This window comes from Palaemon carinicauda, chromosome 37 (assembly GCF_036898095.1).
Source record: "Palaemon carinicauda isolate YSFRI2023 chromosome 37, ASM3689809v2, whole genome shotgun sequence".
Classification (NCBI taxonomy): domain Eukaryota; kingdom Metazoa; phylum Arthropoda; class Malacostraca; order Decapoda; family Palaemonidae; genus Palaemon; species Palaemon carinicauda.
Window position 1 is genome coordinate 63,552,156 of NC_090761.1, and position 19,456 is coordinate 63,571,611.

The following is a 19,456-nucleotide window of genomic DNA, read 5'->3' on the forward strand; positions in this document are numbered from 1 at the left end:
AACAAATGATATATTTATTCAAGTGGAATGTACAAAAAATGCATCTTTAACAAAGCTCAGACTGAAAATTAACAAAAATACTAAATAAAAATTTGCAGCACTGACATGGAATGCACGACTGGTAATGCAAAGAATTTAAAAATGGGAAAAAAATTATCATTCATCATTTAAGTGTTACTATGGATGTGATGTCTGATAATGTATGACAATAAGACTATACATACATGGTTTCTCTTGGCACACATACAGTATTAATCTAAGTATGACAGTGCAAATTCATAACTTGCAATCAGTTCACTTCAATTCAAATTCCAAGGCAGCAAACCATTCAGTAAAAATGAAACCTCAAATCTGTAATTTGCTACTCCTATAAATGACTGAAATAAAATAACATGCCTGGGAATTTTACTAACACTACAACTTCCATTAATTACTTTGGGTAGCACAATATTTTGGAAAAAAAATAATCAATATGTATTTTTCCTAGCTATAAAAATTAGAGTTAAAATATTGACTGTCTTCATCGGCATTGGAATAGTTGTTGAAATCGTAAACAAGGTACTTAACATCATAAAATACATCTACTGTCATTTCAGCCCATAATGAGAGTGCCAGCAGTAAGTAATTCCACTAAGATGAAGCCGTAACATCAGAGGAGCTCATGTCAGATACTGAATTTTCAGAAGACTTAAAGGATGAGGTTCCTTCAGTGATACCTGAATACAGACCAATGAAAGATTGTGTTGATTCCGAGCCTCCAGACACAGTTATAAAACGAAGACCATATTTGTAAAGGTGTGCCCACATGGTCAGACACCAAGTGTTACCATTTAACAATGGGAAGCAGAAAGAGGAGCTGATGACGTCAATAACAAGTACCAAGGGATGTAACATTCAGTGCCCGTGTTCATGGTAAAGTCTGAACTTCAAAAACTCCGGTGGGAAACCATGGACGGAGTTATACTTACTTACCAGATTTCACTTGCCCTTTAAACATGACTACCTGTAATTCTGTTACGGAAGAAAGCTGCCATTAGGATAGAAGAAAGGCAGAATTGGTATCAGGAATGTTAGCTGCAGGTACACCTAGCAACTACAGAAAATCTTGACATCTGGCAAACTTCTTAATGGTACACTTCAAAATAATGAAGTCTCTTCAATGTTGGTTGAGGTCATGCACCAGCTGAAGAATGAAAAGAATCCAGGTTACCTCTTTGTGTCTTTCGGTCTTAATTAAAAGTACCAAACTTTGCTAAGATTCGTGAAAAGGCTTTTAACAGACTTAGGCTGGAAGCTGATTGAGCCTAACCGTCAGTTTGCTTGTTACTGTAAGGAGACAGACTTCTCTTTCATATCCCATAGGAAGATATTTTATGGTAGCAGAGCGTTGGCAACGATCAGCAGGAATTATTTACACGAAGTGTAATGATGAAATGAAGAGCAGCTAAATTCCCCGAACATTAAGGACAGGTAGTATTCTGGAGGTCTCTGGTATGAGTGAAGTGCCTAAACTGTAACGGCAGAAAGTGACTAAAAACGTCAAGGATTATTGGGTTTATAGTCGATTGTAAGGTAAAGAAAGGTGCAGCGATTACAGTGACCAGAGCATCCTGAGGAACAGAAGCCTTGAGATATGAAGGAAAGGCTTTCTGGATTTGACGAGGTGTTGAATTTGAGCGCATGGTGAAAAAAAGGAGTATGAAACCTACTTATAAGACAGTTGAAAGGTACGGTACAAAAATGAATGTCAGCATCGAATTTTATTCTATAAGTGGAGTTCGATACAGATTTTATAGTCATAATACTTGTGATAAAGATGGCGACTCTGGAATACTCTGCCGTTTCTCTTCCCGGATTTATAGACGACGACGCACAACTTAAGAACCAATTAACACGGCACTGTGTGGAAGAGTAGGTAATAGCGGCAATTTTATTTCAAAGAACTGCTCAAAATGCAAAGGTCCTTTATTGGGCATAAAGAAGATAAAGTTGATTGTGAATGTTTAAATAATGGAACATTTTAAATTGAGCAAGCAAAATTGTGGTTGGAAACAAAAGACATTTTTTAAACCAACCAAAGTCCAAATAGATAAATGGAAGCAAGAATTTGTAGACTAAAAAATAGTTTAAAAATAAGGCTACAAATATTTGTCATCAGAAAAAACCTCCACAAGCGATTGAATTTTGGTAAACTTCAAACGAAACATAAAACGTCGAATAGATGAAAGACTTGAAAAACTTGTAACAACAATCAAAAAGACTATCGAGATGAAACAATTTAACTAATTGCCATGTTAATATAGTAGAAAAAAAAATCGGAAGGCTCCTATCTGGACAAAAGGACAAGATTTCGAAAGTTAAAACTCTGGGATGTCCAAACCACTATCTCGTTATTTTTTAACTGTTAGACAGCTTAAAGAGTAGTAGACACATAGCAGAACTACCTGAATTTGTAGCAAAAGACATTGAGAGAGTGAACATTAATAGTGCAAATGTCATTGAAGAGGTGATAAACTATCTTAAAAGATAATTTTCAGAAAACCATCATAGAAAAATGTTGGAACATTTATATGAAATACAAACATTCCAATAAAAAGATCATGTATCTAAAGAAGATTACCATACTAGATATAACCTATAAGAAAATTTTAGACCACAGTGGAGGTTATGGACAACCATCTTATTTTTAGACAAATCTAAAATGGCCGCTACAGAAAAAATTTCCATAAAAAAATCACTAAAAAATGTAGACTATATTCTCGTTCAAAAGAAATATCAAAACCTAATGGAGTCATCTAGAAGGGGGAGAAGAATTAGAAAACAATGCTTAAGAAAGAGAAAACTATTCCCCAAACAATAAAAGAAAATCAAGATCAGAATCTATAGAGAAAAAAAAAAAAAAAAGATGCAAAAATGAATGCTGTATCGATAAGGCAAACGTCAAAATTGCGAGTCTAGAAGACGAGAGAAGTAAAAATTTCCTAACCCTTTTCTACCAATGTGGTAAACAAAACTGAAAAGATAATAGATTCTTGTGCACCCAAAAAACATTTCTGGAATTAAATGGATCGAGGCATATATAAATAAAAATAATGTTACAAAAGGACAAGTTTCACTTGAAATGATGTATTTTTATACGGTTGTATAAATAAAGAAATACTCTAAGGAGAAGGATGTGTCAGTTATATCCCATCGGAAGATATTTTGATAACAGTCTTTAAACCCTCGGTTATTAAGGTAGAAAACCTCCATTTAAATTTTGCAGAAAAATCCACCAAGTTTAAGCCTGGTGCTATGAAATCTACAAATTCCTCTCAGATAAATCTACAAGAAACAAAGTCGACAAAGTAGTCACCAAAGTTGCTATCTAACTTAAAATTCACATTTGAAGACAACCAAAACTATGGCAAGAAGGTACCAAATACTTCAGCCCAAAGTAAAAAGCTGCCTTCGTCTGTACGTAGGCATTCCAGCCAAGACTTTGAAACCTGCTAATGCAGAAAGCCTCGTTTCCGTCTGCAGTGTCCAGGTATACTGATCATGACTTTCTGAATTTCAGCAACCTGACTTTTGACAATCAACTGTTGCCTGAGGGTTCTGTTTCCAGTTCAACCACAAGTTATTGAATGGAAACCTCGTCTCACTTCAAGCAAGAAAGAAAGCATGGTTAGAGATATGTCCATCACTGTCAGTAGTTATAATCCTTTCCAAGATTCTGATAAAACCACAGGTCAGAGCTCGAGGTTGTAGTGGCATAGTAGGGTTTGACAGCCATTTTGGGTTTTGGTATTCTAAAACGGACATCTTCCAGAATCGCCTCCCGATTTCTCGGGAAATGTATCGTCTTCCGAGTCTATGGGTGCTGTCTCTGGTCTGTATCAGAAAGCATCATTAACCTGCAAGTATCTGCTTCTTTGCAAGGTTATTGACAAGATGAAAACGCCCAGCTTATCTCCAGTACCGAATGAAATAAGTACTGCTCGGCAACAAATTCCGAAGTGTCCCGAGGCAGAATTTTGAGACTCAAAAGGTCTATAATCTCCCAACTGATTAGTTATCACATTTATTTTCCTAAAATCCTTTTTGTTATTGTACTATTTGCATTTGATGTAGTGTAGTGGGTGTGGGGCTGGCATCCCGAACAGTCAGCCTCCTTGCTATATCCAGCCACATCCTGCTAACTAATACAACGGTTCAACAGCTATTCCAGTTCTGCTGAAGACATTCCCTATTTTAAAAGAAAGGTTTGTATAATACTAGGAATAATTACTCCTACATACCGAATAGTAATTGGTAAAATAACCTTGAGACCAGTGACAGCCTTTGGAAAAAAAAAAAAATTAAAATGAAAAATTTACAGGGATTGTCAGACATTCCTAAATTGGTCCACTATATTTAACCACATATCACAATTGTAATTCATCACAGACATGGGGTCATATAAAGGGCTGCTGGAACTAACATTGTCATGGCGATACTGAAAGCATAATAGAAAAAATAGGGCTCAACTTATTTCAGTCTCAACACCCCAGGAATAAAACAAAGGATTGCCAATCTCTAAGAAAAAAAAAAAAAAATTACCTTTGTTTACGGTGTAGCCACCTGCAAAAACCCTTCGCTTGAGCGTGTCATTTTTTTTCTCTTTTTTTTCTTTTTTTGTCAAAACACGGATAATGCATTTGCTGGACTCGACAACAGCATTCCTAATCATGCTATTTTCCTAACGTAAAGTTAACATTAGAGAAAAATTTAAAATATTCACAGCCTACATTCATTCATCATTAAATCTGAAATAAATTAACAGTCCAATTATTACAGATCTTTAACCCAGCTCTACAGTATTTGACTTCCGTATGATATTCTAGAAATGGTTCTCCAATAAATCGAATTGTAATTATCATTTTGAATGTGTGTTTACACAGAATTAAGTGCTTAAGCAATTTAAGGTTTGCTCAAAATACTGTAAATAATCCAATTTCAATAAGGCTAAGTTTTCATATTTTAAAGAATATTACTTTAATTCTTACAACTGCTTACAATTTTTTTTTTGGGGGGGAATAGCTTTACTTAATAATTACAATGAGGAATTCTTTGCCTTCAAATTTTTCATAGATTTAACTTTCCATTTCAATTTCTGTTAAAAAAAAAAAATATATATATAGTTTAAAAATCAAGAAACCTCCTCATCAATAAATATAAATTTTCCATGTGAATTCTTATCAAATGTCCAAGTTACTGTATAAGCAATATTAAACACACAAAACATACCTATTTTTTGCTATAATTATTGGGTAAGAATATTTTTTGAATAACAAATTAAATAGTACAAAATGTTCATAACTTCGGCAGTTATATACAACAAAGGACTGAATTACTGTAATGTTAAAAAATATAATTGAAAAAAATATCCAAACAGTCATTGTAGCATGATGAACAGTTTACCATGGTTGTCCAGCATCTTGAAGACCTAACATAAAAAATAGTCGACTTTTGATTTATTTGCAAATAGAAACAATGGAAAGACTACCGACGCTAGCAAAAAATAAATAAAAATTTAAATTGATCGGCCCACAAGACAAGGGACTAAAATTTAGACATATGGTGTCACACGACAAAGAATTGAAGAAAAGGTCCAGTTTTGTGAGAAAAGTCTGCTATTCTTGTACCAGCATAAAATAATCTAGTGGACCATTTAAGAACTATTTTGGTTTTCCTTCTTAACTCCCTTCTTCTACGGTATTATCATATCCCCGCGACAGAAAAAATTCCTAAAAATGCCAACATAGCAGAAAGGTCTACAACAATCTTTTACAAAATGTTATAAAGAACTACTGAAAAATATAAAATACATGATGTATACTTTTCAACCATCTCTCATAAGACAATATATTCCAACAATACGATACTTTACATAAGTACAGCAACCATCACTGTCACTAAATAATGTATAAAATATGGGTTTATATCTCTTTTTAAGGCAAAGGGATTAAGTTTTCAACCATGTAACAGCAAAAATAAATATATACATTTTTTAATCCTGCAACTTAAAAATAAAATTTAAAATTGATCAATTTAGGTTAGAACTTGACACGGTGTCATCTTTTTAAATGATGAAATTTATTCCAAGTTAATTTTAAAATATATAATTCATAATGTTCCCATTAAACTTGAATTTCCTCCTAAACAGGTAAATCCTATTGCAGTAAATTGGAATGGACGGAGTAATGACTTCAAGTTGCCAATGTCAAATTTTCAGAAACAATTACCCAACCAGTACTCTCCTACACATTAATGCGTATTATCTGAAAACTTCGTTTGTTAGGCTCTTATCATCTTTCCATACACTGGGAAACTACCTGTTAATCAAATATAGAAAGTTTAAACTTCAATATGATATTTGGCAATGGTTGTCAATAATAATTGTCCTATTTTATAAAATTGTAAGAGCATGGACAAACATTAAGGCAGTCTGTTCAAGGTGCCATATCTCTATGATCTTTGCTTAACCCTTAAATTTGTTATAAACCCTACCAATAAAAGTTCCAACATATCTGAAACAATCAAAATTAATGGCTTTAATTTCTATTAATGTACAAAATAAATAAACTAGAAATTAATTTTTACACCAAAAACATGACAAATTCGAAGATAATTTGTATTTTTCCTAACCATACAAACCTTAGCTATTTACAAAGGGTTTACTTTTAGCGCAGCTGAAATGACGAGCCAATAGTTTTTAACGAGGGTTAATTACCCCCGCGCTAGTTAGCGGGGGGTGGGGAAGGGTAGCTTGCTACCCCTCCCCCCTCCACACACCGGTGACTTGCTTCACTTCACTTAGAGGTAGGACTTGACTTGGGGGTCAGGGATGGCGGGCACATATGTGTAAATAGCTAAGGTTTGTATGGTTAGGAAAAATACAAATTATCTTCGAATTTGTCATTTGTTCCGTAACCGAAATACAAACCACGCTATTTACAAAGGGTGACTTACCCCTTAGGAAGGGTGGAAAGTCCCCAGCCTTACTGACTTCGGCTTGCCCGGGGGCTCGATCCCTTAGTGAGCAGCACTAGAGAGAGGGAGCCCCTGTACCTCACAGGTTCCTAGCATCGCTAGGAACGAGTGGCCTACATAAGTAGTGTGAGGAGGAGAGTGTGACTCGTCCTATGAAGTTGACCTTGAGACCTTCAGATAGGAATTCTAGGATAGGACGTTCCCCATACCACCTCGTCAGGGTATGGGAGACGCAACAGTATTAAGCTTAATACTAGGAGCACAAAGAAGCATGGGTTACCTGCAGAGGTCGAGGTCAGCTATGCGAGGACCAGGATGCTGCTTCCCCAAGAGAGGGGAGAATGAAGAAAGAAGTAAGGGTCAGACATACTCTTTCATTCACACAGACTAAGACCGGGTAACAACGCCCTCAACCTACTGCTACTTGTCCAAAAAGGAGCCTGAGGTTAGACCAGCTGTTGTGCAGCCACCACAGGGCCGATAGAGAACGTATCGAGGCTCCTGTGGGTCACGTCTTGCAGGTAGTGGGCTGTGAAGGTCGTTTGACGCTTCCAGACCCCCGCTTGAAGTACCTGCGTCACAGAGAAGTTTCTCTTGAAGGCCAGGGATGTAGCAATACCCCTGACATCGTGGGCCCGAGGGCGACGTGACGGAGGAGGGTCAGGATTCAGGGCATGGTGGATAACCCTTCGAATCCAAGCAGAGATGGTGTTCCTTGTGACCCTCCTCTTTGTCCTGCCTGTGCTCACAAACAAAGCTCGCACATGAGGACGGACTGCAGCCGTTCTCTTCAAGTAGTACCTCAGACACCTCACTGGGCATAGTAGCAGCTGGTCTGGGTCGTTTGTTACAGAACGGAGACTCGCGATCCTGAAAGAGTCGAACCGAGGATCCGGCACTCCAGGATTCTGAGTCTTGGCCACAAACTCAGGGACGAACCTGAACGTTACCTCCCCCCATCCCCTTGAATGGGCGATGTCGTACGAGAGACCATGAAGTTCACTAACTCGCTTGGCCGAGGCCAAGGCGAGTAGGAAAGCCGTCTTCCAAGACAGGTGGCGATCGGAGGCCTGGCGTAATGGCTCGAAGGGAGGTCTCTTGAGAGACCTGAGAACTCGAACCACGTTCCAAGGAGGGGGTCTCACTTCCGACTGGGGGCAGGTAAGCTCATAGCTACGTATGAGTAAAGAGAGTTCTAGCGATGAAGAAATATCCACGCCCTTCAATCTGAAGGCCAAGCTTAAGGCTGAGCGATAGCCTTTCACTGCCGAGACAGAAAGGCGCATTTCTTCTCGCAGATACACAAGGAAGTCCGCTATTGCTGGAATAGTGGCATCGAGTGGAGAGATACCCCTTCCACGACACCAACCACAAAAGACTCTCCACTTCGCTTGGTAGACTCCCTCAGAGGACCTTCGCAGGTGCCGAGACATTCTCTCCGCAACCTGTTGCGAAAAGCCTCTCTCCGCGAGGAGACGCTGGATAGTCTCCAGGCGTGAAGTCGAAGCGAGGCTACGGCCCTGTGAGGGACACCGGAGTGGGGTTGTCTGAGAAGCTCGTGTCGTGGAGGAAGCTCCCTTGGGAGTTCCGTCAGGAGTTGCAGAAGGTCCGGAAACCATTCCGCGTGATGCCATAGCGGAGCTACTAGAGTCATGGAACAGTTGACCGATAGTCTGGTCCTGTTGAGCACCCTTCTCATCAGACAGAATGGTGGGAAGGCATACACGTCGATGTTGTCCCACCGTTGCTGGAAAGCATCTTGCCAGAGTGCCTTGGGGTCCGGGACTGGTGAGCAGTACAGGGGCAGCTTGAAGTTCAAGGCTGTCGCGAACAAGTCCACCGTCGGGGAACCCCACAAAGTCAGGACTTTGTTGGCTATCTGAGGATCCAAAGACCACTCGGTACTCACTATCTGCGAAGCCCTGCTCAGACTGTCGGCGAGCACATTCCTCTTGCCAGGAATGAAGCGAGCTGATAGTGTTATCGAGTGGGTTTCGGTCCACCTCAGAGTCTCTACTGCAAGATGGGATAGCTGTTGCGAAAAAGTGCCTCCCTGCTTGTTGATATAAGCCACTACCGTGGTGTTGTCGCTCATCACCACCACGGAGTGACCCGCCAGGAACCGTTGGAACTGTTGAAGGGCCAGAAAGACGGCCTTCAATTCTAGCAGGTTGATGTGTAGGCACTTTTCTGATTCTGACCAAAGGCCTGAGGCCCTCTGGTTCAGAACGTGCGCCCCCCACCCTTCTTTTGACGCGTCCGAAAACAGAGTCAATTCCGGGGGAAGGACGAGAAGACTCACTCCCTTTCGCAGGTTCTCGTCGGCCAGCCACCACCGCAAGTCCGTCTGTTCCAGAGACCCCATTGGGATCAGAGTGTCCGGGGAATCGGATCCTTGATTCCACCGGGACTTGAGCCGCCATTGAAGGGATCTCATCCTGAGGCGGCTGTTTGGAACCAGACGGGCCAGGGAGGATAGGTGGCCCAAGAGACGCAACCACGATTGGGCGGGGAGTTCTTTTCGCCTGAGGAAAGGTTCCGCCACCCTCCTCAGCCTTGCTATCCGGTCGTCTGATGGAAAGGCTTTGTGGAGATTGGTGTCTATTAGCATGCCTAGATAAACCAGTCGCTGGGACGGCTGCAGAGAGGACTTCTCGAGGTTTACCACGATCCCCAGATCCTGGCAAAGATCTAGAAGCCTGTCTCGGTGTCGAAGAAGGGTCGACTCCGAGTCTGCTAGGATCAGCCAATCGTCTAGGTAACGAAGGAGACGAATGCCGTTCCTGTGCGCCCAAGTCGAAATCAGGGTGAACACTCTGGTGAACACCTGAGGAGCTGTGGAGAGACCGAAACACAGCACCTTGAACTGGTAGATCTTGTTGTCTAGGCAGAATCTCAGGTACTTCCTGGAAGACGGATGGATTGGGATCTGGAAGTACGCATCCTTTAGATCCAGTGTACACATGAAGTCTTGTGGTCTCACCGCAAGTCTGACTGTGTCTGCTGTCTCCATGCTGAACCGGGTTTGTTTGACAAACCTGTTCAGAGCCGAGAGATCGATGACGGGTCTCCAGTCTCCAGTAGCCTTCTTTACAAGAAAGAGTCGACTGAAGAAGCCTGGAGAGCCGTCCACGACCTCCTGGAGAGCACCCTTCTCGAACATGGTCTTGACTTCGGCCTGAAGGGCCAGCCCCTTTGCCGATCCCATGGCATAGGAGCTCAACGACACTGGATTCGCTGTCAGGGGAGGTTGAGATGACGTGAACGGGACGCGATAACCTTGGCCGATCACCGAGATCGTCCAAGCATCGGCCCCGAGATGTTGCCACCTGCGGACGCAACGCTGAAGGCATCCCCCCACAGGTGGACACGCAGGGGGACTGCCACCCCTAGGGCTTGCGGCCGCGGCCGCCACCCCTAGAAGTCTTGCCTCCCCTGGAGGACTTACCACCCCTCTTGACCTTGGCTGGAAAGGGCTGGGGCTTAGACACCACTTTCTTAGCTGCCGGTGCCTGTTTTGGAGCCTTACGAGGCTGTTGCTGCTGTTGTGGCGGGGCTGGAGGCTTATAGGGCCGAGTTGTAAGGGCCCTGTGGAGGAGGGAGTCCGTGCTGGATTTCCTCCACCTCTCAGCCGTTCGCTCCAAGTCTTGAGGCTCAAACAGGCTCTCCCCCAGGAGGGAGGCATGTCGGAGCCTACACACATCTACGGCGGGGACCTTCGGATGGAATCTCTCGGACACAGCATCGCGACGCTTCAACACCGAGTTGGCCCACAGGGTGGTAACCTGGTGCGCCAAGAACTCGATGGAGCGGGTGCCCGAGAGCAAGAAGGTCTCTAGGGCCTTCCTATTGGTCTCCTTGGACAAGTCCTCAGATCGCAATAGGATGCCCAGAGATCCTAACCAGAAGTCCAGCCACGAAGTGGCCTGCATGGCACACTTAGCGACCTTCTCGTGGTTAAGGATCTCTGCCGCCGAGAACGACACCTGCCGGGCAGAGAGTTTCTCCAAGGGAACTCCCTTCGCCAGCTCCTCCACAGAGTGATGGAGCGGAAGAGCGAGGTTGTGCTCACCCAGGATCTCGAAATACCTCCTCTGCTGAAGGCGAGGAGGAGGGATGAGTTTGTTCCCGGCAGTGGAACGACTGGAGGAGGCAAGAAGTGCGAGCTGAGCATTGGCCCTAGCTCTGGCACTCTTCAGCCCCCGAGACCAGGGCAGAGCTGCACTGGTCTTAGGGGCCTTCCGAACGTCGAACACTTCATCCAGAATTGTGTCTTTGCCTTCACGGGGGGGGATGACTGGATCCGTAAGACTGTTAAGTTGCCTTATCAGGCTTAGGACCTGCCAGAAGGCATGTTCGGACTCTTGCTGTTCTCCTCCCTGTGGGCTGGCAGCTAAGTCTCCTGCCCCAGGAATCTCTTCCTGGGGTGATACGTGGACATTCCCCTGGGTAGTCATGGGTTCCTGTCGAATCCTTGCAGAGGATTTAGGGATGGTCTTGGAATCCTTGGGCTCCCTCCTAGGAGGGATACAGGATCCCAACAACGAGGTTCGAGGGGCCCCTTCCTCACGAGACAATTCTCCTGCCTGAAGCGAAGTCTCCCCCCCTGGTGCCGGGGGGAAGACTACCGGTCCACTGGACTCACCTGAGGACGGAAAGGCCTCGTCCACGGGAGAAGGAGAGAGTACTCGTGCAGGAGAGGGGACCCTCGAGACCGACCTCTTGGGAACCAACTTCGCCCTGGGGGAAGTCACCACGAAGTCCACTCCTCTCTTTCTCTTCAGCGAAGGAGAGACAGCCGCTGGTTTGTTACCCTGGCCGGCGAGTGCTGGTTTCATAACCCTCACTAACGCCCGTGCCAGCGGACCAAACCAAGTCTGCTGCTCAAAGGACACAGAGTCCGAAATCCTCGCTAAGGTGAAAGGGATCGGGCGATCCTTTGGAGTGGACACGACGGTACCTGCCTGAAAAGAAGGTGGGGAAGAATGCTGTAATGACCTGTCCTCGTCCTGCAATACCAACCTGTGCTTGGATGGAGGTGATCCCGAGTGCCGTCTAGGAGCACGCGTCCCTGCTGCTACCACCGGCTGTGGAATTCGCCGCGAACTATGGTCGCGCGAGGGTGAACGGTCGCGCAAAGGCGAATGGTTGCGCGGGTGATCGCGCGGGCGTACAGGCGAGCGGTCGCGCGGGCGCGCAGGCGAGCGGTCGCGCGGGCGCGCAGGCGAGCGATCGCGCGGGCGCGCAGGCGAGCGATCACGCGGGCGCGCAGGCGAGTGGGCGTGAGGGTGGGCAGGTAAAGGAACACGTGTCCGAGGCGACGAACGCAAGCGATGGCGCGACGGCGAGGGATCGTGCTGCCGCGTAGGTGAAGAAGATCGCTGGCGATAATGATCACGTGATGGTAAGCGATGGCGAGCGGCATGTGAAGGTGAATGATTGCGCGCAAGAGGGCGGTCGTTCAGGGTATTGCGATGAGGAGCAGCATGCGTAAGCGGGCGATCGTTCAGGGTTGTGCGATGGCGAGCAGCATGCGTAGGTGAATGATCGCGTGAAAGGGTGCGATGGTGATCAGCATCCGCAGGAAGGCGATCGTTCAGGGTTGTGCGATGAGGAGCAGCATGCGTAAGCGGGCGATCGTGCAGGGTTGTGCGATGGCGAGCAGCATGCGCAGGTGAATGATCGCGTGAAAGGGTGCGATGGTGATCAGCATCCGCAGGAGGGCGATTGTTCAGGGTATTGCGATGAGGAGCAGCATGCGAAAGCGGGCGATCGTGCAGGGTTGTGCGATGGCGAGCAGCATGCGTAAGCGGGCGATCGTGCAGGGTTGTGCGATGGTGATCAGCATCCGCAGGAGGGCGATCGTTCAGGGTATTGCGATGAGGAGCAGCATGCGTAAGCGGGCGATCATGCAGGTTCGTGCGATGGCGGGCAGCATGTGAAGGTGATCGCTGGCGAACTGGTGATCGCTGGCGAGCTGGTGATCGCTGGCGAGCTGGTGATCGCTGGCGAGCTGGTGATCGCTGGCGAGCAGAAGGTCGACGCGTGTCCTGTGAGAGGATAGGTTCACGAGCAGGAACGGGAAGATCGCTGGCGCGTTGGCGAACATGTGTTTCTGACACACGATGGTGAGCAGGGAGTTCAGCAGGAACTAAAGGGTGGTCAGAGACCGCAGGGCGATGGTCCTCAAATGAGCGCTGACGCTCGGAAGAGAGCTGACGAGCAGGAGAGCGCTGGCGAGGGGGGCGAACCTCAGGAGAGAGCCGACGAGCAGGTGAGCGTCGGCGAGCAGGAGAGTCTTGGCGAGCAGGAGATCGTCGACGAGCAGGAGATCGCTGGCGAGCAGGAGAGCGCTTGTGCGCTGGCCCTGCTCGCGTAAGGGAAGAATCCCTTAGCCCCGAAGGGACCGTTGCCCGTCGGGTGACGAGTTCTCCAGAAGGCGAAGATCCGGCAGGAGATGGAGAGCGGTCCGCAGAGAGGTTCAAGGAGGGCGGAGTAGTCGGTTGAGGCTGACGAGGAGAGTCCCCCCCGGAGGACGAAGACCCAAAAAGGCGCCTCTTAGTCCCCCTGTAAGGGGAAGGGAGGCCCTTGTGGCGTAGAGGGCGGTGAGCCTTACGGCGGAGGCGGCCTCGGGGGAGATCGTCGGGACCATCGGTCCTCCGAAGGGGAGTCTCCTTCAAAACACTTCCCTCAGAAGGAAGCTGGGCAGCAGTCGAGACCGAAGGACTCACTTCCCCCTTCGAAGGATGCACGGAAGGAGGAGGAGAGCCTAGAGCACCATCACCAGCAACAGCACCTGCGTCGGAAGGCCCAGCCACGTCGGAGGCCTCTGTCACCACGACGTCGACAATAGACAGAGGGTCTACCTCCGCTACCACCGGCGACTGTTTAACAGCGGCCCCCAACGAGACAAGGTCAATAAGAGCGACCCTGGAGGGCAAGCCCTTAAGCCCCAGGGACGACCAAATCTGCAACAGATCATCACTGGATAAAGTATTATTATCAATAACCTCCCCCGGAGGAGGAGGGGGAACCGCCTCGCTATGGGAGGCGACGCCCTCTCCCCCCACCGAAGGTAGGGAAACAGAACAAGGGCCTGCGCTCCCACTCGGACGACTCTCCTTAGGAGGCGGACGAGGGGGAGCTTCGGAGGAGGTTTGGGCGGCGGAAGAAGAGTCCCGAGAACCTTCCTCCTTCAAGGCTAACCCCGGAGGAGAACGGTCTCTCTTGGACTTCTTCTTACGCCGACGGCCAAACCTCTCCCACTGGGAGGCAGACCACTCCCTACACTCACGGCACATGTTATCCTGGTCGCACCGTCGGCCCCGACATTGAGGGCAGAGGGTGTGAGGATCCGTACTCACGTCCGACATGAAAGTCCCACAAGGACGGCCGGCAACTCCTGGGCATGTCCGCATATTAAATAAAAGAAAATAACTGAAGGTCAACTTCCAACCAATCACACAAGCTGTAAAGAAAAAGAAGAAAATTAAAGGCTGTCAGCGAAGGCGATGAACAGACACGTCTGATCACCGCCGAGCCAAAAGTGAAGTGAAGCAAGTCACCGGTGTGTGGAGGGGGGAGGGGTAGCAAGCTACCCTTCCCCACCCCCCGCTAACTAGCGCGGGGGTAATTAACCCTCGTTAAAAACTATTGGCTCGTCATTTCAGCTGCGCTAAAAGTAAACCCTTTGTAAATAGCGTGGTTTGTATTTCGGTTACGGAACAATTAAAAATTTACTTATGTAACAATGCCATATACAATACTCACCCCAAGCTCATTAAATGACTGCTTCCTTAATACAAACTAATTAAATAATGCTATTATCAACTGACATTTGTATATTAGGCTTGATAATCTCATCCCCCCTTAATAATAATAAATTGTCATTTGTATGTGTGCCATATTAGAATAGCTGGAAACCCGACTCGTAAGCAATTACTTACAAAATATTTGGCTTCACAAAAATAATCTACACATTTCAGAAATCCTTGGCATCTCAAAAGCCATTGAAAAAAAAATAAATAAAAAAAGGAAGCTGTATACTACAAGACATAATGCCAGGCTGCATTTATGTAACTGCATTCTTTTGTAATTATGACTGTCTCTTGAAAGACATTCACTACATAAATTAGTAAACTTTTCTCTTCAATCATATTTTCCTGTACATTCAGTAACTGTATTTGTAACAGGTATTAACAAAAACTTTAAAGCATAAGTTATACAGAAGAATGACAATACGGTATAGAATGTGGGGAAAGTAATGAATGGCTAGAATAGGAGAAAGTCAAACAATTAGCCAGGTATATATTGGTATTAACAGTAAAATACCAACCATGAAAAAAAAAAATCACTGCGGTATAAAATCAATGTCTTCAAGTATACATGTTTATAAGAAATTATTTCAAGCACAAAAAATGCATGCAATAATCAACAATGAACATCTTGAACGTAACTGTAAAAGTGTGATCCATGTAATGCCTAATACAAAGAACTTAATCACTATACTGTAATATTCCCTGTATCTTACCAAGATTAAAAAGGTTACTATAGCTTGACAGTTCCTGGTGGTAAGCTAGCATTGCAGGTTCGATAGTAACGGAGATCATTGATGAATCGTTGAACATTTTGCGTAAATGTTGGCAAGTCCTGGAAGAGAAGTCGATGTTACTAAGACAAATAGCGCAATAAAAATGCTCGCATTTCAGAGGAAGAAAATACTTCATCAAAAATCCACATGAAATAGTACTAATCTTGATAAAGCAAAAAGATATTATATGTATAAGTCTGATATATAGTAAGAAAACTTTCATAACAGAAATGACTGATCAACCTTATTCCCACTTTTTGTATAAATCATATCTCTCTTATGCCTCCTCTTACTATTGTTTTGAGAACACAAGTACAGTAATTAACAATACTGCCATTTCTTTAAAATTTATATAGTTATCACATATAGATATATTAGATATAAATCCATAATTGTTCCCCACTCTTATACCTCTCACTTCTAAATACTAACTACTGTACTGTATAAAGTATCCAACCATAAAAAAGTACAGATACCTTCTCTGTCATTTTCCAATTCATTGTCTCTTCTCTTTTCCTTCACAACTAAATTCTATTCTATCTACCATGGCACTAACCCCCAATTGTGGGAGGTAGCCAACATGAAAAAAGGGGATTTTTATTCTTATTGTTCCTACAACTAAATACCGAACATAAAAAGAATCACACGTATGTTAAAATACTTCCATCGACTTACATAGGTAAATTCTATGGACAATTCATTTTTACAAACATTCAAAGCTATTTCATGTTCATTTACATTTCAAATATCACCTAGTTATAGGGAATAACAATTTACCTCTTCTATCATATTTACCTTTGTGGGATTATTAACAGAAATTTTTCTTTTATCATACAAGTTACTTTCCATATTTTACCGAATGAATTGTACATTTATATATGGATATCATCCACCATAATGTTTTCTTCAACATTGATACAATAGTGATACCAATAATTGGATTTCTTTTCAATTTTGTTAGCACAGTATCAGCCTCAGGGTATGTAGCAGCATCCCATTAAATGCAATGAGTAATAATTCATTTAAGAAGGGAAGATAAAAAATCAAAATTCAAAAGATAGGAGTAGCAAACATTCAACTAAAAATTATTAATATAAATTGAATCATAAAACCCAACGTTGAGGCCCGGGAAGGTCATTGTATGCTGTGAAACTGGAGGGGGGGAGAACTGCACAATAGCGCTGTGAAGAAAAAGTTAAATAAGGTTGGCCATCAAGATGGGAAAAACGAAGCAGGTATGGAGGTCAAAGGCTAAATAACAAGTGTAGTTAGAGGCTGAAGGAATATTGCAATGTTCAACTTTGTAATGCTTACAGTGCACTTTGTGAGGTGCACCGACATTTACCTCGCCAAATTCCCTAAGGAGAGAAATAGCGGTGAGGATTTTTAACGTGATGCAACATTTTAAGAAACTGAAACAGGAAATCTCCAAAGGAAGGGGAGTGCTTAGTATGGTACATTAATTGGATAATTACATTAATATACATATGTTGTTCACCTGACCTCATTTTTCAATCTGAAAAGTAATCAAGGAAACATTTAACAAGGTGAATTAATACACAAGCACAGAATTAATATGATCTATGAAATAAAAAAAAGCTTGCAAAAGCAAGTCTAAGACATATTCTTGCGCATATTTTCCATGTGCTATTACCTCTTAGGGCAGACCATTCAATATGATATAAACTAAAATTAGAAGACCAGCAAGAGCTCCCTGAAAGATAAAAAGCCCAAAGGGACAGACTTCATTCATTCATCATCTGGTTTTCACTGCCTTTAGATTTATTGAAGCGGCTAGAGTTGAAAATAAGGCTGTCTTCTCTGTCTTTATCACAATTTCTTCTAGATATTTAAATTTATAGATAAGCACCTCCACTGAAAATTTCAATTGTGTACAATACCCATTCCAAACAATGATAAAAAGAAAGATTGCTAATAAATCTTAAATACAGTATAAAGAACTAAAATACTGAATGAATGGCCAACTATATATCTTCAGAATTTTTTTGTACTATTTTTTCAATAAATCTATATGTATATGCCTTGCTATGCAATTCTTAGTAAATATGTGAATACCTTGTGAAACTACTGATTTTGAAGATAAAAGAAAACTCAAATACATAGGCATTCCAGTGTAATATAATACAATCCCAAAACTAGAACCTACTTTACTACCAGTGGGCAAGTTAATTTGTCAAGACAGGCTTAAATCAATAAGTTCATACACTACATATTGAACGATGGAAAGGACTTATCAGCCCAGTTGACTAAAAAAAATCAAACTAACGTTTTCTTGAAAAAAATTTTCTAGTCAAGATGAGCTTGAATAAAAGAAAGATTACAATTCTCCTATTTAAAGCAATTAGCAAAAACGTTATTCTAAAACCACCCAGAACTCATTCCAAGTCTAAAAGAAAAGCTATGACAACAAAGTCAAACTACCTGGTTCTCATGAAAGAACACAAATGCATTTGTCTTGTGACCTAAATCATTAAAGGCAGTGAATTCCATAATTTCCAGCCTCAATTTGTTTTGACATCAAAACCATAACAATGACACAAGGGTTTATAGAAGTTTTGAAAGAAAGTTACTAAGGAAAATTTTCCAAGTAAGCATTATCTTTGAAGGGAAAAAAAAAGGCAGAAAACTACCAATGAAGAAGGCCAATAACTAATTGAAATTTATGAATGCAAGAAGGGCTAAAACTCCAAATTATACACAAGCTTTATGAAGGTGACAGAAAAAAAAAATAACTACAAGTAGTGGGCAATTAAGCACTATCATTTCAGTTCACTCTTATTCAACTAACCATTACTAATTCACAAGCAACAATAAGTTAACAATTTTGAATAGCGGTAGTTATTTGATCTTCCTACTATAGATAAAAGCACATAAAAAATATAGCTTTGTAATGATATATAATTAAACAATATCAATTTACAATAACACAAAATGATCAATAAGGGGATCTCTGTTTTTTTAAAGGGTTTGGGCAGGGAAAAATATTTGGAAGCAAACCCAATTAAATAATAATAACCATTCTGACAGATCAAGGAAATGAAGCCAAGAAGCCCAGTGAAGGTTGCCTAGCATTTACAGCTGCAGCACTTCTGGAAATCTACATCAAGCTGGTTATACCAACTTTACTGCAAAGAGAAAAATAAGAAAGAAAACTAAAAAGATCCAACAGCAATTAATAAGTTGAGCATCCAAACTACTATAAAAACTAATTTAACATTCTCCAATGAGCAAACAATGGACTATTTAATTATTTGACTTGATGAAGCATATCACAATAGTGACAAATTGTGAAAGCAAAAGTAAAAATATTGCAACTTGCAAAGAATGATACTGTGATCCTATGACCTGTTATCAAGACGTTATGTAAAAAATTCATAATCAAGTTAATTTCTAGAATTATCATATTTCAAATTACTCTGATAAAGAACACCTCAATATGTCTAAACAGTCACCATGGAGCTAATCTATTAAAAGTGCTGTATTATGAAGTCCTATAATCACCAAGTATCAATTAACCTATATATGGACGATCCTATACAAGTTGAAATTTCATGCTTTTCCTCCGTGGTCTATAAATTAAACAATAACCTATCACAATTTAACACATTAAGAGCAGGAGTTTAAAAGCAGAGTAGGCCCTCAGTTTATCAGAGACAGGAGAAGCTGGAAAATATCAGACCCAATAGTGTAAAGTACACTTGAGTAATAACTAAAAATAATTTGTAACCTAAGGTTAAACCTGAACTATAAACTTCAAGTAACATACAAGATTTATCCACAAACTTTATCACTTCTAAAATAGAAGTTTAGCAAAATAATAATAAAAATAAT

General features: G+C 42.7%; 1 protein-coding gene across 4 annotated transcripts in view; it reads right to left on the reverse strand.

Moving 5' to 3' along the window:
* ebo (ellipsoid body open) overlaps positions 1 to 19,456 on the reverse strand; it is a 54,357-nt gene continuing 34,901 nt past the window's right edge. The window contains exons 23-24 of one of the 4 annotated variants that reach the window (XM_068361302.1): positions 15,545 to 15,663; positions 1 to 1,899 (exon numbers count right to left, since the gene is read on the reverse strand). In XM_068361302.1, coding sequence (XP_068217403.1) covers positions 15,562 to 15,663 — 102 coding nt within the window. In that variant the 3' untranslated portion in view covers positions 1 to 1,899; positions 15,545 to 15,561. Of the gene's footprint in view, positions 5,135 to 5,265; positions 6,357 to 15,544; positions 15,664 to 19,456 lie in introns of those variants that run through there. The other 3 variants (XM_068361301.1, XM_068361300.1, XM_068361303.1) reach the window with 3 other exon arrangements.